Below are 24,813 nucleotides of genomic sequence, written 5' to 3' on the forward strand. Positions count from 1 at the left end.
GCATTAAATATATTTTCTTACCTATGTTTCCCAGTCACTGTTGTTTTGGACGGGTACAGTTCCACCTGCTGCACACCACCTTTTACCAGCAATTTCTGCTGTGAAGGATTTTTTGTGTCCTCAGTCATGTTTTGGGTCCCAGAACTATCTACATTTGATAGACAGTAAAAAAGAAAAGGATAAATCAAACTTTTAGGCAATCAGATCTTGGGAATGGCTGGGGGGTGTGTGGTCTGTTATACCTTGCTGCCTCAAAAATACCATCTGCAGAACTTGCAGGTAGCAGTGGGACCTGTCTGCTTTTCTCTTATGATACTCCTAGCATTATGCACACATACTGATAAAATTATGCATAATACAGGTCTATTCTTACAGAAGTCCCCTGCTGCAATACATGGGATCACAGCAGAGGCTGGTAATTATATGCCTGAAGTATTTCTATCTTCTCAACTTTTACACCCACTTTCTAAGCACCCTGCCCAAAGTTTTAGTGTAAATGCTGGCAGAAGAGCGGACACACCTGATAAGAGGAGGATTAGTTTAGAATAGCCATCTTGGAAATTCATGTAGCTCAGAAGGCTCCAAAAGTTGGCTATCAGTTTATGAGACACTGTGCTTTTAAAAACCATAATTTTCCTTATAGAGGGCAAAAATAACCACTAGCAAACCAGTTCAAGAAGCATACAGATCCATGAGGCTTCCCTGCAATCTCAGGGGAAATGCAAAATTTGCATTTCCTTAGGGTCCTGTTGAAGGTTCCTGTGGAATAAAGTCAGTTTAAGGTAGTCTGCTTGGGAAAATTGCTTAGGAAAGATGTGAAATCCAGCTCACTCCACAGACTGAAGGGGATACAAGACCCTACAAGACCCTTGCAAAACATGCTGCTTTTCACCTCCCTCTGTCCTTCCTCATTTCACCTTAGCGCACGCTAGAAGCTGTTTGTCTGTGCGCGGGGAGAGCAGCCGCCGGTCCCCGCGGGATGCCTTTCCGGCAGGGCTCTGCCCGGACGCGGCAGCGCACCGTCCTTCTGGTGGGGGTCGTGGTCCTGCTGGCCGCACTCCTCCTCGCTGTCGTGCTGGCCTCTGTCCTGACTCACGGAAAACAGGAGGTCAGCCCGAAAATGCTGAAGTGGAAGGACAGAGGGACCACTAAGAATCTGCAAGAAGTTATCCTGGGAAGATGCTACAACTACGTCATGGCGCGGTACCCTGAGCTGGGGTGAGTAGCGGTCCCGGTCGTGCATCAGGGGTGTAAAGGGAGAGGACGAGCTGGCTCCCACCTCCACCGGCTGTGTCCACTGGCAGTGGCAGAGAAAAATCAGGGGAGTAAGACCCCTGTCTTGTAGCAAAATGTACAAACTCAGACAACAACTGTCAGTGATCGAGTGATGGCTTTGTAAAGAAACTACCTGCAGAGCCAGTGTAAGTAATACTGATCCTAGGTCAAAACTCAATCATAAATGCATTTTTGCAACTTCCTTAAAGCAGGCTAAAATAAAGGCTGGCTTCTAAGAGGTTTGAGTACGTGGAGGTGAAGGCAATTCGCTATAAAGCCAATCTGCCAACCCCCCTGTAACGTGTGACGCTGCACTCACGTAACCAGAACTACACGAGCGGGGAGGGAAATGAGAAGGTTCAGCACATACTTATAGGGCGGACAAGGATGTTAGAAAAGCGTTGAGAAGTACCTTGGGGTTATCCAAACCAGATGTTTTTAGCGTGTGGGAAGGCTTTGGGGTGAGTGGCACGGGGGGTACAGGTGGCTGGCAGTGCAGCCCCGGGGCAGACCTTCCCCAGCGGCCGCCCCAGCGCAGCCCACCGCCGCCCCGCTCCAGGCCAGCGCTCCCTGGGCCCGGTCTGCGGTAGCGGCTTAGGGCTGAGAACGGATCCTCTGATCCCCTTCGCGCAGGGAGAGACGGAGAAGGAAATAAGGAGTGCCACGGGCACCCCTACAAACCTCCGGGCCACCCAGCCCCTCAGGACGGGACCCGGAGCAGGCAGGGTCTCCCAGCAGGGACCCAGCCACCCCGCCGTGTGTCCCCAGTCAGCCCCCGGCAGAGATAGTGGGGCTGCCCCGCACCTCGGCCAGGGACAGAACCGTCCTGGGCTTTGTCTTAAAAAAGGGAATTGCCACCTTGTTTTCATGACCTGGAGCTGATGAGAACGAAGCTGTACGTGGTTTGCTTGCATGTGGACTTTTCGTGGCCTCGGATGTTCGGTGCTGTATGAAAACACTGATCTGCAGCATTTGAAGGGAAACGAGCACGTGGAAAATCACAGCCTGAGCCTGCAGAGATTTAAGTGCATGCTTTGCATTAAATACATAAGTGGGTTTAGTGAAGGGAAGGGAGTTTCTCTTGCAAAAAAAAATTAAAATGCTCCTGAAGCTTTTGCAAAATCATGAACGTTTCTAAAAGCATACATTAAAGTATTAAAGAAGTATACATTCCATATTTGGATCTGAAATAATTTTGAAGCCAAATAGCCTTTATTAGTTTTGCTTGTTTCGTTCAATTTAAGGTGCTGAAAATGTGAAAAATACTTGTGTGAATAAGTTTCCAGCCAATGTCACGTATGTTTGCATTCTCAACACAGTCTGAATCAGACCTGGATTCATTTGTTTAAGCAATTCCTTCAAGGACACTTTTTAAAAAATCACAAACCCATGATCATAAGCTTTCTAAAACCGTTGTTTTTACAAGACATAAAGTTTTGTGCTATTCTTAATCCAACAGTGTTTAATAGTTTCATGGCTGTGAGCTCTCTTTCAGGTGAAATGACTTCTGTATAGTAGGACCCTTTTTTGTTTTATTTTATTTAAGAAGCAAATTTATCTGAGACAGAGAGATCACTGAAAAAGGAAAAAAATATGCTCATTTATGTACACCTGAAATGTTCAGGAGGTTCCTGAACAGAGAATTAAATGTAGGTGTTTTTCTGGGAATCTCAATCTGAGATTTCTCTTTTCTGATCCTGCTGAGCTCAGTGCAGTTTGTGTAACCAACCGCTCCTGTCGCTGGCACTTTCTGATAATGAAGCGGGTACCTTTAGGACACATCAGAGAGACCCGTATCTTTCATCCCACGCTCTCTCATCATTAATGTAGGCCTTGGATCTTGCGTTGTGTGAGATCTTTGGTGCACTTAATCAAAGAAAAGGAGTAGGAACAGGGAACTGCAGAAACTCAGGCAGGTTTATGAGCTGAGCAAGCTGTGTCCTGTATTCAGTCAGGACTTTCATTGCCAGTACTCCCATCATGGGAACCTTGCTGCCTGGGTTAGAAATCTACTAATTGCCTCATAGATTTGTTGCCCTTTTAATTTTACACCAACATGTGCGTTTGTTTAAAAAACTCTGCTTGTAGTAAACTCATGGACATTTCTTTATATTTTTAATTTTTTCTATCAGAATCACTGAGTTCCCTCTTTGACAATATTATCGTCTTGTTTGTTTGTTTGTTTGTTTGTTTGTTTGTTTGTTTGTTTTAATGGCAATATATTCACTGCAGTAGTTAGTGAGTGTGGATATTTACTACATTTTGGAGTGCCATATTTCAAAAGCTGGCAGTTTTGGAAAAGAGGAGGATTGTTGACATATGAATATGGACTTTACAATGTTTCTAGATACCACGGATGGATATCGGGAGCCAGAAATCTACAGCCCCCGTGCAGATCTGCTTTTGCAACTGCATTTATATAGTCATGTGAGAAGGCCACAGACATGCTAATGTACACCTTGACCATCACAACTGCTTTAGTTCTAGAGGATACCTCCTTGCACTCTCCCCATCTTACCAGTGCCTTGGACACCATGCACAGCCAGCATGCTCTGGTCACGCTCTTTTTTTTTTTTTCTGATACAAACTGTGGGCTGAAACCAAACCCAATGAGGCCACTGGAAAGACTGCTGCTGTCTGCATTAGAGTTTCGTAGCTCTTCATGCAATCAGATTTTTTCTTGTTGATTCGCTTATTATCCAAAATGATCAAAACATCCAGGTGCTGTATTGAACTTGCTCATTAAAGAACAGTTCTCAGGTACTGTATAAAGCACCTACTTTTTATTTAACTTTGTAAACAAAACTTTTTTGTTTACACTCCTAAAATTCACTTTTGTTTAATTTTGTAAAATTTTGTTTAACTGCATACATACAATACAATCTTTGGAATCTTTGGGTTTATTTCTGCTGATGGCTGGATGACTCTTATGATTTGTACACATACAGTTTCTTCAGTTAGCCTTCTTGCGTAGAACTGTTGTCATGAAAAAGCTCAGGAGAAACAACCAGGGAATATAAAACTCTTCAAATAATGCATTTGCAGTATTAGCCTCATTTTTAGGGAAAGATGCAGATGGCATAGCAGCAGACTTCAGTGGTTTCATTCCCTGCACACACAGCTGCACATCTAGATACATACGTTAGAGAGCAGTATTTCTTTTTGGCTTCCCTGGGAAATACAGGCTGCTGCCAGAAGACAGAGCTAAAGCAATAGTTTGTCACAGCTCAACAGTCTTTTCTTTTTTTTTTTTTTTTTTTTTTTTTTTTAACATTAACAAAAGCTGCAAGTTCTGCTTTCACCAGTCTTGCAAAAAAAATCCTTACTCATCAACCATGGCCATTGGTATTGTAGTTTTGTCTGAATAAAGGCCAAAGGCAGTTTGGTCTGAAGGAAGAATTTGACCTCAAATTACTTCGTCTCCTTTCCCCGTAATACGGACTCCCTCTTGTGGCTAACAAAACACTTGCAATTCTCATTCTCCAGGTCTCACATAATGCAAATTTCTCTCTGGTATAATCCGAGGAGGGCAGCGCGATGGGGTGCACAGAGCTGCACGCTCAGCAGCACCAGGCTAGTGCAGGGCCAGGTCAGTGCCAGATCATTCAGAAGAGCAATGCTGGTCAAGACCAGTTGTGGTGACCCAATAACTTACCCATTGCTCCGAAGATGGTGTTTATGATGGTTTTGCACCTTGATACCACCGGGAGAGAATACGTAGTAACAGATGTAGCATAAAACTTGTTGATACAAAGTTAGCTGGTTTAGTTTTCCTCTTCACCACGTTTGAATTGGCAGGCTGAGGTCAGATATGAGCGGCACTTTGTGACCTAGGGAGGGAGGGGAGAAGACACATTGTCTAAAAGGTTGTAGTCACTGATCTCCAAAACACAAACAATGCTCTTTTTTTTAATCTAGAGATAGACTCATCTTACACTTGCAGCTCAAGAGATTTTTCATTCCCAGATAATGACTATACAGCCACTTCTTGTTCTGATTCACCCAAGCTAGGCCAAGCTTGCAAGGACCTACTATTTAAAAATGGCTGAGGTCAAACCAGATTATTTTTTGTCTCTAACGTCTGCCAGGCAGAGAGCACCAAGGATGCAGTCAGGGAGCCACTTCAGTAACATATGTGACTCCCAGGCCCATCAATGCTAATGCATCTAAGTAGTGCAAAAACCCAGTAATGAAGATGCAAAGCATAGAACTTCAATATATTTTTCATGCAGTGTTGTGTGGACATGAAACATAGATTTCCCCTTAAATACAATTGGACCAATTGTTTCTGTAGTTAGTGGTAAATTCCTCTTATAACAAATTTTAACAGTCTGTAGTTCCATTAAATTTAGGAAAAGTTGGAGCATGTTCCGGAGGGCTTTGTCTCCTGACTTCATGATCATGAATGCATTTTGTCTTTCAATTCCTTTACAGCCTGTGGAGATGGAGATATGTACTGTCAAAAACAACATATGGAACTGTGATTTTGTGTGAGATACTATTGCACTTGCAGCATAATTTCTTCCAGAAAGAAATCTGGGGTTTGTTGTTGTATGCTTACTTTTGCATTTTGCCTTCATGCTTTGCTAGGCATTTTAAATTTAATTTCCTTGTGTTTGTTCATTGATTGTTAACACTTTCACATCAAGCATAGCACTAAATAACAGTCATGATTTGAACTGGTGTCACAAAAACCTTAGCTTTATTTTATATAACCATGATGTTATATGCAAACCTATCTGAGATTTGTGTTTTCATGAGGAAAAAATGCCTTACATGAGAGAAACTTTTACTGAATCACAGTCTTCTGAAGCATGTGGTGTTACTACCAAATCATAGTTCATTAGCACCCCTATTAGAGTGCACTGCACAATGCTAAACTACTTGATCGAATATACATCAAACTGCAAAGGATTTAGCTTTTTAAAAATTTTTAATACACTTTCTAAAATTGGATTATAAAAATGGAATCGTTACACCATCTCTTATTGTTCCAGAGCAAACAAACGGCTTTATCTTCACTATCTATCTGTGGAAAAAGTCATGGGGTGCTGGTGAACAAACTGAACATGAGCCACCAATGTGCCCTTGCAGAAAAGGCCAATGGTAACTTGGGCTGCACAGGAGGAGCATTGGCAGCAGGTGGAGGGAGGTGATCCTTCCCCTCTACTCAGCACTGGTGAGACATGTCTGAAATGCTGGGTCCAGTTCTGGGCTCCTGGTACAAGGGAGTCATGGACATAGTTGGAGCACATCTGTTGAGGGGCCACAAAGGTGACTGAAGTTTCTGACATACAGGAAGAGGCTGAGAGAGCTGATACTGTTCAGCCTGGAGAAGAGAAGGGGGATCTTAGGGGGGAGTAAAGAAGGGGGAGCAAAGGCTTTTTCCAGTGCTATTCAGTTGCAGGACAAAAGGCAATGGGCACTGATTAAAATAAGGGAAATTCCATTTAAACATAAGAAAAAAACACCTTTTGTTACTGTGAGGGTGATCAAAGAGTGGAACAGGTTGCCCATAGAGATTGTGGTGGCCCCATCTTTGGAGATACTAAAAATCTGTCTGGACATGGCCCTGAGCAACATCCTCTGAGCTGGGGGTTGGACTAAATGATATCCAGAGGTGTCTTTCTATTCTTCCACATCTTAGAAAATGCTTTTATACTTCTAAGAGGTCCATTGGGTAACTAGATAACTGGGTAACTGGGACAAATGGTGATGCAGAAACTTTCTGGCTTGTATGTAGTGGCAATGGTGTTGATATCTGTTCCTACTTTTGGTTTGTCTCTTGGTATTAACAAGGGCACTGTATCATCATAACAACACACTGCTTATTAAAATGCTTAAGTCAGAATATTTGTTACAATGCTTCAATGTACACTCTTAGTACTTCCCTCCCTATTTCATGTGTTAGTGTGCTGGCTTTGATACCTTTTCTGTATTAGCCTTTGATATAGGAAACATGCACAGTTCTGTTTTTCATTTCTTCTGTCTTTTAATCAAGATCTCTTTTTACAATTGTTTTCCCTAACTTGTATATAAGATACTGTCTGTTCCTGTAATTTCTTGGTAACTAAGATATAATCATTATAAACATTAACTATTGTTGGAGTCTTTCTCAAAGGTACACTTCCAATGAAATATGCTCTACTGATCTTTAACAGGGAAGTGGAATATAACATTTAGTAGGCACCAATAGATAGTTATTAGAACTTTAGGATGTAGAGGTAGGGCTACTGGTTCTATGGTTGGTCCTTCACGTGGGTCCTTGTGCTGTTTAAGGCTAGTTTCCATAACTATTCTGGGCTGTAAGGTAGGGGTCTATTTGGGTTTTATAGTCATCTCTTTCTAGAGACAGCTCATTAGAAAGAAATAATTTTCTCTTTAGCAAGATACAAGTTTATATGGTAGTGGGTAGTTATAAATTATTTGTTCTTGAGATAATTAACTGCTAACATATTCATTTCTGCTCTTCTGGAGTATAAACATCAATGCTAGACTGTGAAAAGCTATCCAGTTCTGTGCAAAGCTTATACTCAGTTCTTCACAGAAAATTTACCCTCCCAGGCTGTCAACAGCAACTCAAAGTCTGAGACTGCCCTGTGAATTTAAGAGGGAGTTGTCAAAAGACATATTGTCTTTTATCCATGGCTAACATACAATGTTGCAGTTAAAGCCTCCTTTGGTTTTAATCCCAGATACCAGAGAGAGTATCATTCTGTCTGTACTGACCTTCTACACATTAACTGGAAGTATTTGTTGATGAAACACTGTTCAACTTATTTTTCTACTGCAACTTTGTGCTGCTATTTAGTCATGCACAGTCAGTTAGCTGCCTGTTCTTTGCCTTCTCTCTTGTTTATTGATTTTATAGAATTGGCTATACAGAGCAATGGCTGGTGGCTGTCTAAATTATAGCACCATCCTAGGACTGAAATGATATGTTTGTATGAGCCAATCTAAGAGCTTGTTATTGCTGAAAGGGGGAATCCTGTTTCTTCCTACCTCCTCCTGCCCTAGTTTTCCTGTAACATCTGTAGAGATGTCAGTGAAAACAGCCGTGCTCAGAAGTGATATTGTTCAACTATCATTGCTAAGGTACAGTTAAAACTCAAGAACTGTTTAATGCTTCAGAGCACCACAGGGAAATATAACTTTGCTTATTCATAGTGATATGAGGAATAGATCCTTTTTCCCTCTAGGGTCAAATGAAAATCTTCCTCAAGTGTCCAAGGGTAAAAAGAGATGCTAAAGATGTAGTCTATCTTCCCAGGAGATAACATCAAAATAAGATATTAGCAAGAGGCTCACTCACAGTCATACTAAATCTCTGATCTGTTCCCTTGTCCTTGTCCTCCTGACACATGCTACTGTTGAAGTAGACTTCTCCTGAATTAGTGCATTTATGCCACATCCCAACAGTTTTAACTCCATTAAAAAAAAACCCAATGTACTGCAAATTCACATTAAGAGAAAAAACAAACAAACAAAAAACCCCCAACCAAAACAAAACAAAAAACCCAACAGTTGTATTAAGCCATTGAGTTTCTCCCTGCTATAACACACTTTTATTTAGATCATTCTTAGAGAAGTGTTTTTCCAAGTTTAATAATAAAAATAAAACAATACTGAAAATATACTTTCTAATCAAGGGGCAAGATGCCAGCTTAAATTTGTTCCCTCTATATCTGTTTGTGACCCTTATTTGGACCTTATTGACCCTTATTTGGAAGCTTAAACTGTAGAGCAACTATGACCCTCTGTCAAAATGCAGGCCAGATTAGACTTCTGAGCTTCTAGAGGCTGTGTCCCACTTATAGAGCATCCCTGAAAACACCATCTGCTTAAGCAGCTTTTTTTTTTTTTTTTTTTTTTTTTTTTTTTTTTTTTTTTTTTTTCATCCAAGAAAGCTGAAAACCAGCCAGCAAAAAAAGTCTGCTTATGTAGATGAACTCTTCACTGGTTTTCAGCTGCCACCTCTTGGCTCAACCCTTCCCAGAAGGGTGACAAGGCATAATGTTGTCCTGGAGCCCAATTCCCAACTCACATAGAATACTCTAGAAGCTATAAACCAAAGCCATAAGTATGCCTGCCCTTAAAACCTTCTCACTTCTGCCGAGATGAAGGATCGGCTTGATGTGAAGCTATGGTTTGTTCCAGGTCACCCCTTGTACATGAACATACAGCCCTGAGGTGCACCCAGCAGAAATCTTAGATTGTACTTTTTTTTTCCAGACCTCCAGAGTGCCCACCTCTGTTGTGAGGAATTGAATTGCTCTGCCTACAGGCAACCTTTCCAGAAGTAATTTTTTTCTGAGGCAGAGTTTTGAATTTCTGTGTCTATCCTCAGTCAGTTCCGCTGATGCTTTCTTTACTGGCTTTTGAACTATTTAATTAACAGAGAGCAATACTTACAAGATCAAGCTGCCCAAAAAATGCGCATGTCATTTTCACATTGAAAAAAAAAAAAAAAAAAAAAAAAAAAATCAGACACTTTGTAATCATTAAACTTAGTGGGTAGTGAGAGATTAAAATGTTACACTGTCAGACACTTTGTAATCATTAAACTAAGTGGGTAGCGGGAGATTAGTGCACTGAAGACACTGAGACTGACAGCTCTTCCATTATTTTTTTCCTTCATCCTTCCCCTTGGTAATTTTTCCCCTCTATTTTCCTAATGCTAAAAGCAGCAGACAATAGTGCCCTCAAATCCTCAGTGATGACAGTATATTGGCTGACCGCTCTTAATTCACATTTGTCTGATTTTAGCACAAAGATAACTGATGGGAGATTTTAGGTGCAAGAATAATAGAAATGAAGCTGATCCGTTGTATGCACATACCCATTTTCTGACTCAGTGGCTTGGAGATGGGTCGAGCTGTCACCCAGCGCAAAGAACCTTGTGCCTTTGGGGGTGACCTTGGCTGCTGCTCCTGAGAAATTCCTTCTCCCGCGTGATGGCAGTGTGCTCCTTGCATTTAGCTCCTTGCATCCCCTGCTCAAGTTGACTGCAGAGAAGTACAACCACAGCTGCCTGGGCTGGGCTTGTCAGCAGCTCCAGAAAAGTTGCTCCAAAGCAGCAGTGAGATACGACAAGGCTGGAAGAAGGGAAGGGACAGCAGAAGAAAAACCAAAAATATTTAGGGTAAAAAAGCTAGCAAAATATTTCTGGATTACATAGCCATAAAGGTTATGGCTTACTGCATAATTTTTGACAACATAAAGACATAGCTCACATGAAAAAAAACAAATTGAATATGGATGTATAAATTGCACCACTGTCTGCAGCCATCACAATTTACCTAAAAGAAGCAGATGAACTGACACACAAAGATGGGTCTGTTGGATGCAGAAATATTGGTACACCATTTAGATCCTTTGATATGCACCTTCCTTCTGAAACGAGAAGATGATGCCTTAGACTCCCAGCAGTGTGAACTGGTCTTATGACTTTAAGGAACTTTGTTATAACCACAAGCTTTTTGTGGTTATAACACTGACTTTTTTAAAGAGCCAGATTTTGGAGTGCTTATGTGCATAGCTGTGTTAGTGTTTTGGCTAGCAAATTGGTAGCAAATGAGAAGTTTATTGAGTTGCATCACAAGTTGCAACTGATGGTGAGATTTGATCCCTGCAAAAGCCAGTTACACAAAGGGCTCAGGGAACTGTTTCCAGCTCTAACTTCAGACCTTTACCACAGAGCCACCATTAAAAGCTCAGTGTGGTCTGAACACACCGTCATGTTTTAAAAAGAAATCTCAGGACCTTGGAAAAGCTGCTATTGATTGCAGGGGAGACCATGTCTCAGCAGACAAGTGTCTCTGCCTGCTAGAGTGATTTGAACAATATGGACAGAGTTGATTGAGTTTACCAGAACAAAGCCTGGAAGTAATATTTCACTTGTAAATTTTAAATGGGTCCCATACTTGAAGCATCTCTCTCAAATTTTTGAGTAAAAAAACAGAAGCAACACAGCCCAAGGAAACGCTGCCTTTCTTAAGATGTTGTAGTAGAGGGCAGATGTTGTAGTAGGAGTCTACTACAGGCCACCCAGTCAGGACAGAGAGATGGATGAGATATTTTATAGGCACTTAGGTGAAATCTCACGATCGCTTCCCCCTGTTCTTGTGAGCAACTTTAACTTCCCAGACATCTGCTGGAAATACAACACAGCAGAACGAGACCAGTCCTGGAGATTCCTAGAATGTGTGGGAGACAAGTTCCTGACCCAACTGGTGAGTGAACCAACCAGAGAAGGTGCCCCGCTGGACCTCCTCTTTGTGAACAGAGAAGGACTGGTGGATGATGTGGAGTTTGGAGGCCGACTAGGGCACAGCGATCATGAAATAATGGTGTTCTCTATTCTTAGAGAGGCCAGGAGAGGGGGCAGCAGAACTGACATCCTGGACTTCAGAAGGGCTGACTTTGTCTTGTTTAGGCACTTGCTTGGAAGGATCCCCTGGGAGATGATTCTGAAGGGCATAGGGGCCCAGGAAGGCTGGACACTGTTTAAGAAAGAAGTGTTAATGGCTCAGGAGCAGGCAGTCCCCAGGTGCTGTAAGAGAAGCCAACACCAGAGAAGATCACCCTGGCTGAACAGGGAGCTTTGGCTGCAACTCAGGGAGAAAAGGAGAGTTTACAGCTTTTGGAAAAAGGGGCTAGCCACTCACAGTGATTACAAAGAGGCTGTGAGGCTATGCAGGGTGGCAATCAGAAGGGCTGAAGCCCAACTGGAAATTAATTTGGCCTCTGCAATCAAGGATAAGAAGAAAAGTTTCTAGAAGTATGTCAGTAGGAAAAGAAAGTCCAGGGAGAGTCTCCATCCCCTGCTAGATGCAGGAGGAAATTTGGTAACAAGTGATGAGGAGAAGGCTGAGGTGCTTAATGCCTTCTTTGCCTCAGTCTTTAATAGCAAGGTTAATTGTATTGATGAAATCCAGCCTCCTCAGCCAGAATACAGAGAATGGGAGAATGACCTCCCTGCAATCCAGGAGACAGTCAGTGACCTGCTGCATCACATAGACATTCACAAGTCTATGGGAACAAATGGGATACACCCAAGGGTGCTGAAGGAGCTGGCTGGGGTGCTCGCCAGGCCACTTTCTATCATTTACCAGCAGTCCTGGCTGACCAGGGAGGTCCCGACTGATTGGAAATTGGCCAATGTGACACCCATATACAAGAAGGGTTGAAAGACTGATCCGGGAAATTACAGGCCTGTCAGCTTGACTTCGGTGCCCGGGAAGCTGATGGAGCAGCTCATCCTAAACACCATCATGCAACACGTGTGGGACAACCAGATGCTCAGGCCCAGTCAGCATGGGGTTATGAAAGGCAGGTCCTGCTTGACAAACCGGATTTCCTTCTATGACAGGGTGACCTGCTTATTGGATGAGGGAAAGGCTGTGGATGTTGCTTACCTTGACTTTAGCAAGGCTTTTGACACCATTTCCCACAGCATTCTTCTGGCAAAAATGGCTGCTCGAGGTTTGGACAATCACACACTTCGCTGGGTAAAAAATTGTCTGGACGACCGGGCCCAGAGAGTTGCGGTGAACGGAGTTAAATCCAGTTGGCGGCCGGTCACGAGTGGTGTCCCCCAGGGCTCGGTGTTGGGGCCACTCCTGTTTCACATCTTTATTGATGATCTAGACGAGGGGATGGAGTGCACCCTCAGTCAGTTTGCAGATGACCCCCAGTTGGGTGGGAGTGTTGATCTGCTCGAGGGCAGGGAGGCTCTGCAGAGAGACCTGGACAGGCTGGAGCCATGGGCTGAGCCCAACTGGAGGAGTTTAAATGAGGGCAAATGCTGGGGGCTGCCCTTGGGCCACAACAACCCCCAGCAGCGCTACAGGCTTGGGGAGGAGTGGCTGGAGAGCTGCCAGTCAGAGAGGGACCTGGGTGGGTTGATTGACAGCCTGCTGAACAGGAGCCAGCAGTGTGCCCAGGTGGCCAAGAAGGCCAATGGCATCCTGGCTTGTGTCAGCACTAGCGTGGCCAGCAGGGACAGGGAAGGGATCTGACCCCTGTACTCGGCACTGGTGAGGCCGCCCCTCGATTCCTGTGTTCAGTTTTGGGCCCCTCACTACAAAAAGGACATTGAATGACTCGAGTGTGTCCAGAGAAGGGCAACGAAGCTGGTGCAGGGTCTGGAGCACAGGTCGTACGGGGAGCGGCTGAGGGAACTGGGGGTGTTTAGTCTGGAGAAGAGGAGGCTGAGGGGAGACCTCATCGCCCTCTACAGCTCCCTGAAAGGAGGGTGCAGAGAGCTGGGTTTGAGTCTCTTTAGCCTAGTAGAAAGTGACAGAACAAGAGGGAATGGCCTCAAGTTGCACCAGGGAAAGTTCAGACTAGATATTAGGAAGCATTTCTTTCCAGAAGGGGTTGTTGGGCATTGGAATGGGCTGCTCAGGAAGGTGGTGGAGTCCCCATCCCTGGAGGTGTTTAAGAGTAGGGTCGATTTAGAGCTTAAGGATATGCTGTAGGTGGGAACTGTCCAGTTAAAGAAAAAAAAATTATTAAATAAAGAAAAAAAAAATCTATATTAATAGTGATTTCCCACGTAACTAACTCAATGCCATCCCATTCCTTTAAGTGAAAGGATACTCTTTCAAGGTTAGCCAGACCAGTGTACTGACACGCAAGAGATAATGATGCAAAAGCTGTCCATTTTTCTAATATGAACATTAAAGTTTGGCTGCTAGGATAGCTACTAATGGAAATATTCTTGGCCCCAGCTTCTGTTTGATAGATTAATGTGATATTCATATAAAAGGTAAATGGATAGAAATATTCAAATTCATTGGAAAATGTAATTTCTACCCAAATGTAAGGACAAATGCAGGATATGCTTTGCAGTATGTATAACATTTGGATTTAATAAAGAAATGTAATTTTAATGTATCCCAGTCCTTATTCAATGCTATTAAACATAAAATTAGGGTATATTTCTTTCACTTGTCACTGGATTTGGATCAAATATTTCAGATTCTGTAGTAGAATAAAATATTTCAGCATAAGCAAAGTCAGCCTCAAAGGAAGAAATCCATTATGCATAAAGATATGGTATTTGCAGATACAATGCAGAATTAATATGCAACCCAAACCATATAAACGAAAACAAGAGAAAGAGACCACACAAGCCCTGCAGCAGTGTGGAACATAAGCATATTCACCATGGACTTCTGTATCTGAATTAGATAAATTTAATTCACTGGTAGACTGGTGATCTCTTTCACACTCTTTCTTTCTTTTGCAAACCAAGAAAGAAAATTAAATGAGCCGATTTTGTGACTCAGAACTTCCCAGTGAGAACCTGGGAGTAGCCTTAAGAGGACAGTTTGTTTCTCAGGCATTTTTTGGCAAGGCAGATGTGTTTGTTTCAACCTGTAACTGGAATTTTTAGTATACCAAATGCCAACAAACTTCTCATATCGTTTTCAGGAGATCCATAACTACAGCAGGTCTCTGTCCTTACCTCCACTCAGTGTGAGTTAAATGATGCACACCAGACAAACATTTTCTTACTATGATGGAAAAAGGGACAGGTGAAACTTTACTGATAGTATCTACCTCACAGTGAGGCTCTAAAGAGTGGGCATATCTTCCTGGAGCTGGAATTAATAAATCCTAAAGTCTTCTCACTGCTTATTTTTTCATATATCAACCAAAATCACAGTTCTATGTGACTGGTAATTTCTTTGAGATGTGAGGCAAAACCTGTATTTCATATCAGAGAAACAGTTTTCCAATGGCAAATCAGTGAATTATTTTTGTTTAGTTGTAAAAATATACATGTTGATAGGTGAGAATAGCAAAAATCAAATATTGTTTGATTTTGTATGCACTTTTTTTTTTTTACACTGAAGTTCTGTATTTTGATTTTGAAAACAATTCTGAAATTACTTAGTTTCTATAAAAGCCCATTTTTGTGCCTTATCATACTTCTGTGTGGTACAACTAAAAGTATCACACCAGTTACCAGCTGTAGAAGAGCTTCCCCCATTTGAAGGCTACCACTTCTGTGACATTAAACATATAGTTTTGCTGAGTTAATGCTGTGACATTAAATATATAGTTTTTCTGTTGGAATTATGGGTAAGACTCTTCCCTCAGATATGACACATCTATGCACATCATCAAGTACTGTGCTTGATGTGTTGAAATACTAGAAAACTGATGCTTTGAATGTGTGACTCAGCGAGCTGTCTTGGCAGCATCATGAATCACATGGGTAGTTGTTGGTTTGTGCTTCTCATGGTCATGACTTGAATGCAGCAGCAGAAGTTCTTTGTACTGTGTCTGTCACTTCCCTCTCTGCTTTGGAAATAAAAACCCAGGTTTTTCTTATGATTCCTTGAATAATATTTTGTCTTCTGAGACCAAGCTTAAAAACTTTGCAGTATGGAAGGATAAATGATCAGGTAACCAGCTGTCACCTGTGGCTGTTAACACAGTACATATTACAAATTTCAAAAGTAACTTAAAAAAAAACCAAAACAAAACAAAAAACCAAACAAACAAACAAAAAAATCCTGCCAGGAGGACAAATCATTTGACAGATTAGAAAGTGTGAGCCATATAAATGTCTGTGAGATGTACCAGTGCTTGGAGTCAAGCCCTACAAATTCTCTTTATGATACTGTTGACTGTGCAAAGCAAAAGGGACAGCTGCCTCTTCTGTAATGTCACCGCTTAATCAGCAGGAGCCCTCTCTTTGGGCTCATTCAGTGTGGCTATGTAATCCTACGGGCCAGGGAGAGGTATTTACAACTTTGCAACCCCTAAATGAAGTACCAAAGTTGGGAGGATGGTCTCTGTGTGTGACTTAAAAAGTTTGCAGACAGAGTCAGGCTCCTCCTGGAGAAAATTTAATATACCCAAGTTAAATTCTGCTAAGTAAAACATGAATATCCCCCAACATGTCAGTGCAACAGCAAAATAATGACTGTGCTCCCTAGAGCATCTGCAGTTCTGTCTTCTTATTTCCACAGTGACTATAACTGAAAGTACATTTAGGCTCCTGGGTAAAAGACAATAGCCCAGTAAAACATTGCCATTGTTATTAGTCTTTAGTCACCTGGAGGTAAATTTGTTTCATGTAAACAAGAGGTGCAGTCCCTAACACATCTGGGGCTGCCCCTGTAACAGACTGGCATGGTAAGAGATGAGATTCGGCATGTGACCAGAACTGCCCCAGTTGGCCATATGGCCAGAGACCTGCCAGGCTGACCAGCCTTGTCCCTGCCCCCAGGCTCCGTCTCCATTTCAGACAACACTGTACAGTGACAATACCCAGCTCATTTTAAATCATCAAGGTCAGGCTGTGGGATATAGGCAGCCCAGACAGAGCTCTGCAGTGTAATGCACTTGGCTGCCCCAAGAGTGAGAGGTGAGTACATACCCACCATAGACCCTTCACAGAGGAGGACTGGAAGAAGCTGAGGAATGGAAACCTGCTGTGGTAACCACCTTGGTGGTATGACCTCCCAGTAACCAGTATCATATGTAATGCCAAGTCAGATTTGTCACTGCATAAATAAAGGCAGAAGGAAAAGGCGGCCAGGGACATCTTGCTATGGATTGCCTGGTCCTTCCCAGTATGATACTGGCCCAAGCCCCTGCAGTGTTTCTGATAGAGGCATTCCCTCTGGTACGTAGTCCTGTCAGATGCTGTCACTTCCTTCTGAACACAGACAGAGTTTGGCCTCCTCTTTGTGTGATGTTTATTTTCCATAAGGCTTAGGGAGGGAAGGAAGAGAGTTCATGTCCACGTAATACAAACAGCTCAACTCTCTGTGTTCCAGTTTGCCCCTCTGGTGCTCAAATGGGCACTCAGTACAAATCATGATCAAGTTCAGTAGTAGGAATGACCTCATACAACTATAGGGAAGATTAACTTGAAATTGTTTGGATATCTTCAATGAATTACTACTGGTTTCCTTAATCCCTCTAGGACTATTTTTAAGACTAACCAAATTCCACATCCTGCATGTTACCTGACTACCAACTGCTAACAAAGGCTGCAGCTGTGTTACATACTAATCGATCAGTGCTATTTTTACAGTGTTCTGAAGGTATTAATTTCTTCAAACAAGATAAAGTCCGTTCTTCAAACAGCTTTTAGTGGGAATACACTGGGAGATGATTGCAAACAGTGAAGAAAGAGTGGATGAGTCAGAGACAGTCAGAGTAGCTCCATTCAGACATGCAGAATACATAAAAACAGGGAAGAGAAGTATACAGAATCACAGCATTACTGTCACTGCTGTAATGAGAGAGGCAGGCATTCCATGTGGGCCTGAAACTATGGGAACATGAAGAAGAAGGGAAGTGCACTCATGGGAGACAGCCTTGACAACACATATTAGACAATAATTAACAAATTATCTTACTGCAAAGTTTTCATTCATTACTTGAAGTTCAAGAAAGCAAATGTCCTGAGCCATCCCAAATGTTACTGTATCCTGCAGTTTCAGGAAGGGAGTATGGCACTACTCCAGTACAGATACAATTGCTTTCCCGCACCGTGCAACAGATTTCCTCTTGGTAGTAGGGAAGGAGCCCTGTTTCTGTCAGCAGAGAGGTGCTTTCCTAGGCTGTCCAAGCAGCATCTTAAGAAACAAGTGTATGCCAAGGTGATAGGGTTGTGTCATGGCATGTAGCAATTCTCAAATGTAAATTTAGTGGAATTCCTCTGACTCATGTCAGTGAAAACAAAAGGGACAGAACTTGTAACGGCTGGAGGATCAGAAGGAGACTGAAAAACCCACTGGAGACAAAGCACCTGATCTGGATCTTGGTTGTACATGTGCAAATCAGCTGTGGCTCCAGCAAAGTCAGTAGTTGCAAATTAGTGTATAAATGAAAATAATATCAAGTCCAAACCAGCCAGACCCCTGCTTTTGTTATAGATAAAATTATAGATATTATTTCTGTAGGGTCAAACACTCCACAGGGAGACACATAGGAATATTTTGGGCTCACTGTATCTGAGGAGGCAGTATCCTTCAGCCATACTTTTAAAAAGTACAAGCTATAATCTGGCACATTTGCTTCTCATGATTTGGTATGAATAATCAAGAAATCTGATCTTCTGGGTATGTGATATCAGCACTGCTCTTTTTAAGGGACAAAACCAGAGGACATTTAAATATTGCAATAATCTGTAATTTAAAATGCAGGAGAAAGAGAAAGGCATGTTAGAACCACTTGTTCCTCAGTTTATACTTAATTTGCTGAAGATACTCTGCTTTTGTAATGGACAATGTATTTTGGTGTCTGTGCATAGTTAGAACTGCTTTAAAATCTGATCCATAGTGTTTGACCATAACAGAAGGAGATCCTTTCACAGCCATAAATACTCATAAACACTAATTAACTACGTTTTAATCTTTTGACAGAGATAAGGATTGCCTAAAAATATGGGAATCATTAAAAGATGCGTTCATTTACAAGAATCCCTGCAATATTACATCAGAAGATTATCAGCCTTTAATGGAGTTAGCGAGTCACCCTATACCCTGTAACAAGGTAACAACACAATGTATGGTGGGCTGCTGAAGTAGGACTGTTGTGGGATGGCATGTCGTGCAGTGCTCAGAGTGATGGGATCTTGTCCGTAATGATTATGAGGATGTGTAGGTTGATGAAGAGGATATTTTGCCCTTGTGCTTACTGCAATAGTCCTGCAGTTATCACCTTTGGACCCCAGTAACCCTGTTCATTCTCTGTCACTGGAAATCATCTCTGTGTGAGGTTTTCCTCAAACCTCAGTAGCAGGGCCATTCTGGTGAAATGACAGAGATGTCCCTGTTCCCTGAGTGTACGGCTCTTTGTAAGGAGCATGCTGTCATTCATGCTGTTAGAGGGACATTGCTTCCAAAAAGCTGCTCTTCCACGTGCAGTTCAAAAGTGTACAACAAATTAGGTATATATTCTATGAGAACTAGTCAAAACCTGTCTTTCAAAGTTATTTTCAGGCTAAACACGTCCATTTCCACAAAAAAATAATCACCCCAAAAGGTTTTGGAAATGGGAGTGTGGGCTGCAGAAATAAGGTTGGCAGACCCACTAAAACTAAAACTCCTTCATTATCATGAAAGCTTTTGTTTTTTCTCCAGGAAAATTTCCTGACCAGCTCTAGTATAAGTATCACTTATTAGACATTGTAACTTATTTCACAGTCACTGTTTTGGAGCAAGACAAGTGACCTCGCTCATCGTTATACAAAATCCAATCAAAATTTCCTTACCTTGGAGGACACCTTGTTGGGTTATATGGCTGATAGGGTTTCATGGTGTGGAGACCCCTCTGACCCAGGTAATTAATCCTATTTTTTGCAAAACAAGTATGAATACTGGAATTCCAGATTATTCTTTTCTCTTGTATATCTAGACTTAAACACAATCCTTTTCAGATATTATTTTTTTTGTAATTTTGCTTAAAACCTTAACAGTATTTCTCTCCTATGTTATGGAAGACTGACAATAGTTGGTTCTCAGGTTAATTTAAAAAACACCACCTTGGCTGTTACAAAAACATGAAAATGCTGCTTGGACTAATGTTCACACCTAGCCCTCTTTATCTGGATTATCTTTCTTCCCATCCTGTTGGACAAACTGCAAAACAAGAATGCTATTCAAAAAAGGTCCTGGCCATAGGCCAGTCCAAGCTGCAGGGGCAGCATGTAGGTACCCTGGGGTTACCCTGCCCTCGTGAATCCTGGGTTGGTGCTAAGGCTTACCAACATCTAAACTGGACAGGAATTACTGAAAATGTTAGGCAGAGTTTAATCTTTCAATGCAGTCAGACAGTATTTGTCAAGAATCAACATGTTTCTCACATTTAGGACTGCATGTTTTCCCTTCTCAGTTTGCTGAGAATTATTTGCATGCAGGGCCTGCAGGGACCTCCCTGAAGCATGTGTGAGCAAACAGGAAGACCTTTGAACACATGCAAATTCCTTTTCCTCTTAGAGCCCTTTTCTCATGTAGCCCTCTTCGCTTTGGTAGGGATCAAATCTTTTTGCCATTGTTAATCAGCTCTCAAAGCCATATAAACATTGCAACAACATTCACTCTAATCTTAGCTGTTCTATAAATGTATTTCTTCTCAGGAATCAACTATGAATCTTGTCCCAAACGAAGTGAATGTGAGAGCAACCCTAGCTCTGTATTCTGGAAAATGGCATCCAAGATGGTAAGATCTAGAATAAATCTCTCCAAATCCAAGCATGTTGAACGGCACTAGGTTCCTGACACTGCCAAAAAAAGTGAGTTTGCAGATTGGACTTAAAACATGGAATAGTAAAAGTTCACATGAACTTTTTTAGCTTCCGGAGCTAAAAATCACAGCATTGGAAATTTGTTTCCAAGGTCCCATATTTTATGTACAGAATTTAATGTCACTGTAGTTTGGGCATTCTTCTTTGTAGACACTGTTTGTCAGTGTCTAGAACAACACTTGGCAAACAGCTGGAGGTTTACAATTGATGTTTACAATAATAAGAATTGTCACCTAAATTAAATCACAGGACTGAAATTGCTGAAATAAAATGCATTTTAGCATGTTAATGTTGAAAGCAGTGACCACATTGGCACAGAAATTTTCCAAATAGCTGAGAATCCCCTTGCACCTTCCCAGCATAAACCTGAACAAAAAAACTGCCAGCCAGAAATCTGCTCTCCTGTATCAATTTATTTTTACATGTTTCTAAAGACTTCACCCTTGGTAGGACTATTAGTAGATGACTGCCCAGGTGGAAAACGAGCATTAATTTTATGATTCAGCTCTCATGTATGTAAGAAAAAGTCTACTCACTGTAAAATAAATAGTTTTGTAGGTAAACTAGACTACATAAATTTTCCAAGCTCAAAACAGTTTCTATGTTCTCATTAATCCCCTCAGATCCAGAGTCTGGGAGCGATAAACCACCATACAGAGTCAGTCCTGCTTGACAGCAGGCTTTTTAGTCCTAAAAAATTTAAGATCTACTAAAACTAATGCTTATTACATTACACATAATGAAACTTTCCTGCAACTTCACAGCTCTTGAGATCTGAGTTTGAGCCATGTTGTTTAGATATAACAGGACTTGGAAGATTTGATAAGTAGTCACCTGTGTTAAGCTTTTTAAGAATTCTTTGTCTTACCAGTGGATTATGTATTTAGAGTGGGTACTTTATGTGTAACCCTTGTAGTCTTTAAATATTTGGACATAAGTTTTAAAGAATAAAAGAGCAGTGATTAAATGATCCAGTAATTTAAAAAGCAAATCAAACAAAACTAGGTGATAAGTTTTACCAAAAGCACTGGGGAGAAAAATCCCAAACCACAAAATAACACAGAGTATGAGTCACAAGGTAATGAATACATGATGGTATGCGTGTCCTTAAACTAGTGATACCTCTGTTCTGGCTCGTCCTCACTGCCTGAGTTAAGGCAGGCTGGGGATTATTCCAGGTTACTACAGCCCAGTCAAACAGCTGTAGCTGCTGGCGCTCTGGAAAGCCCTATAAAAACTGAAAACAGTAGTGACAGCAAAGTCTATACCAGTCCCATGCAACCTCAGACTACCTATTCATACATGGCTAATGCAGCTCTATCACAGTTTTGCCATAGCCTTTAGAGGCTTTTTTTGTTCTGCAAAAATACTGGTCAGATACTCTACTTGTATAAACCAGTTCTGATGACATCAAAGAAGTTGCAGTGATTTCTACTAGCCTAGAGTCTGACATGGCACTGCAGGTGGTGTCAAGGGTATAATGTCCATTTGTTTTGTTCAGTTTGCGGAAGCAGCATGTGGTGTGGTTCAAGTTATGCTCAATGGATCAGTAGAAGCCGGAGCTTTCAGAAGCAGCAGGTATTTACTCTGCGTGCTACCATCCATGTTTCTGTGGGGCCTGCATGCTGGTGAACGTGTCTTTGCCAGTGAGTCCCTGAATGGGGGACTCAATCCAGAATGGATTTTGATAAACTCATACAGGGGTCTAAACCACTGGCTGTTGTAGAACTGATTCACTTAACTCCTTCTATATAGTGACTGTAATTGAAATCCTTCAAAGGGCATGTGAGTGGGGTGTTCAGTATGCTCTGACTGCAAAAAGTAACTTTATTATTACAATTTATTTATTCATTATACATGAATGACACATTTCTAACTGTTCATGGAGCTGACTGGATTTTACCCCTCCAGACTCTGGCTTTCTTGGGTTACCTGGTTAGAAGTGCAGTCTTGAACAATATTGAAAGATGAAGGTGCTGATCAGTGGAACAGCCATGTTAATTTCCCAGGCACCAAACCAAATCAATAGCCAATAAACCAAAGAGGAGAAAAGGCACTAAAGATGGAAAAGTTTCAGTTTGTTTCAGTTTTGTTTCTGCAGACAGTTTCAGAAGTTCTCCTGAAAATGAAATAATGGGGAGAAAATATTTTACCGTAAGGCAATTAAATAGTCTATGAAAATCCATTGGCAAAATAATGTTCTTCCACTGAGAATAATAGCAGCAGTAATATGCACTAGTATTTGGGGAACATACTCTGTATGACTTTCTCAGATAACTAAGAATATTTTGCTTTTTCATGTCCCACTCTTACAGCATCTTTGGAAGTATTGAGATCTTTAACCTAAATCCAAATAAAGTCTCTACAGTACACATTTGGCTTATGCATGACATCGGTGGACCTCAAATGTAAGTCATGCTGGTACAAAATGACAAGCAGTGTGTAGAAGGCAGAAGGCACAGCTTAGTTCTGACGAGTGACTAACAGTGACACTGTCTAAACCTGCTCTACATTCACTCTTTCTAGCTGCTTACTTTACTGGAACGAATAACATATGTACTGTTGCTTGCTTTAGTATTTTTCATAGGAACTGCTGAACAGTTATAACTAAGTCACAATGACATTTTCCTTGCTTTCAAGAGGTACCATGACCTTTAAAGTCCTTCCAACTGCACTGAGCTCTGCAGACCTTTATTACAGGTGCAGCACTGAGGTCACCAAGCAGGCTATGTTTGCAAAAGTGAACAGCTGGAAAATATGTTTGTCCACAGGAACAGGATAATTATGCTGAGTAGAACCATTTTTCATAAAAATAATTTCAAACACTGAAACAGGTTTCCCAGGGAGGTTGTGAACTCTCCACCTGTGAATGTTCTCAAAACCCAGCTGGGCCCTGGGCAGCTGGGTCTAGCTGATATTGGTTGGACTAGATGATCTCAAACAGTCCCTTTCAACCTAAATGATTCTGTGATGTTTAATTACAAATCTGTAGTTTAAATACTTACCATGGAATTACTGATACAAGAACAGTGACCTCAAATCACATCTGAGCCTTTCTGAGTGACCTTTTTTGTCCTGATCAGATTAATCTGCAGATCTATCATATTTCCAGCACTGAGCATGAGGCTCAGTGCCTTTGACCCTTACATTCAGAGCCAGTTCTGTGGTTCACATGGTTATAATGCAGTGGCATGGTTTCTCCCATTCCTGAGAGAGGCAGCAGCTTTGCTGCTGTGGGTCAGGAAGCAGGCAGTGATGATGCAGTGCAACACAGGAATGGGTGTGGACCCAGCAGAGACCCTTGCTCAGACAGCCTCACTGTCTGACACAGTACCAGCTCCTGTGTTGCAACCCCTCCCCTAGCCCCAACACCCATAAGTGTCTCTTTGCCACACAAGCTGGCATATCTATCACAGCAGCTCACAGGCATGCACCTATCCTGTGCTCAGCATACCAGACATACTCTTGTGGACTGTTGCATAGAGGTTTGCTGAAGAAGACGACACCCCAGCCATGGCAACTTGATCCTTTCTCCCATTATTTCCCAACATTAGAAAATCCATCATGTTCCTCCTCAACAGCTTCAACAACCCAGTGCTCTGCCAGCCTTCCTGACACCTCCTCCCCCCGTGCCAAGTTCACAGCAGTTTCCTTTTTATTTTCTAATTACTTCCAAGGAGAAACAGAGAGGGTAGCTCCAATAATATGTATTCCTTTTATCTTCTGATTTGTATTCCATGTCGAATCACTGATAACATCTGGCAAGTCTAGCGAACAAAGAAGAGCTGGCTCTGCTTTAAACTAATGCCACATGTTAGGAACTGGATTTGCCCTAGTATTGTATTATTGCCCTGATATGTGTCCTATGCTCAGGACCAGGAGATGATTTCTATCCTGAGGTAACAAGTCTTTTGCAGTGTCTCTGTCTGTGTCTGACATTTGTCAATCTTCCACTACAGCTCTGGGGCCCCTTGGGCTATTTCAAGCAAATTAAGCATAAAGATCTCAAAGGAATGACATTGATACATGCTTCATGAAACCATTAGCTGGATAGAAAAGAAATATACAGGTTAGGATTCCTACCAGTGGAAAAGTGGTTGAAACAGCCCCTTATCAAAACACACTAGCAGCAACCATGGACTGAGTTAAACAGAGAGGAGGTGCTCATAGCCTGCTTCCTTCCATGTTTTCTATCTGCTTCCTCCTGTCTTATGTCCTACCTAGGACTTAGCTGCTGGTTTTCATGACCAGCCCTT

The 24,813-nt window shown here is 41.9% G+C and overlaps 1 protein-coding gene across 1 annotated transcript in view; it reads left to right on the forward strand.

Moving 5' to 3' along the window:
- Positions 1 to 930: 930 nt before the first annotated feature.
- Positions 931 to 24,813, forward strand: part of LOC113479380 (ADP-ribosyl cyclase/cyclic ADP-ribose hydrolase 1-like) — a 28,434-nt gene continuing 4,551 nt past the window's right edge. Inside the window, exons 1-6 of the mRNA XM_026847225.1 lie at positions 931 to 1,218; positions 18,675 to 18,804; positions 19,458 to 19,593; positions 20,390 to 20,472; positions 22,059 to 22,135; positions 22,873 to 22,965. Coding sequence (XP_026703026.1) covers positions 980 to 1,218; positions 18,675 to 18,804; positions 19,458 to 19,593; positions 20,390 to 20,472; positions 22,059 to 22,135; positions 22,873 to 22,965 — 758 coding nt within the window. The 5' untranslated portion in view covers positions 931 to 979. The remainder of the gene's footprint in view (positions 1,219 to 18,674; positions 18,805 to 19,457; positions 19,594 to 20,389; positions 20,473 to 22,058; positions 22,136 to 22,872; positions 22,966 to 24,813) is intronic.

Source organism: Athene cunicularia (genome assembly GCF_003259725.1).
Source record: "Athene cunicularia isolate RWA chromosome 4 unlocalized genomic scaffold, athCun1 chr4_part1, whole genome shotgun sequence".
In the NCBI taxonomy this organism is placed as follows: domain Eukaryota; kingdom Metazoa; phylum Chordata; class Aves; order Strigiformes; family Strigidae; genus Athene; species Athene cunicularia.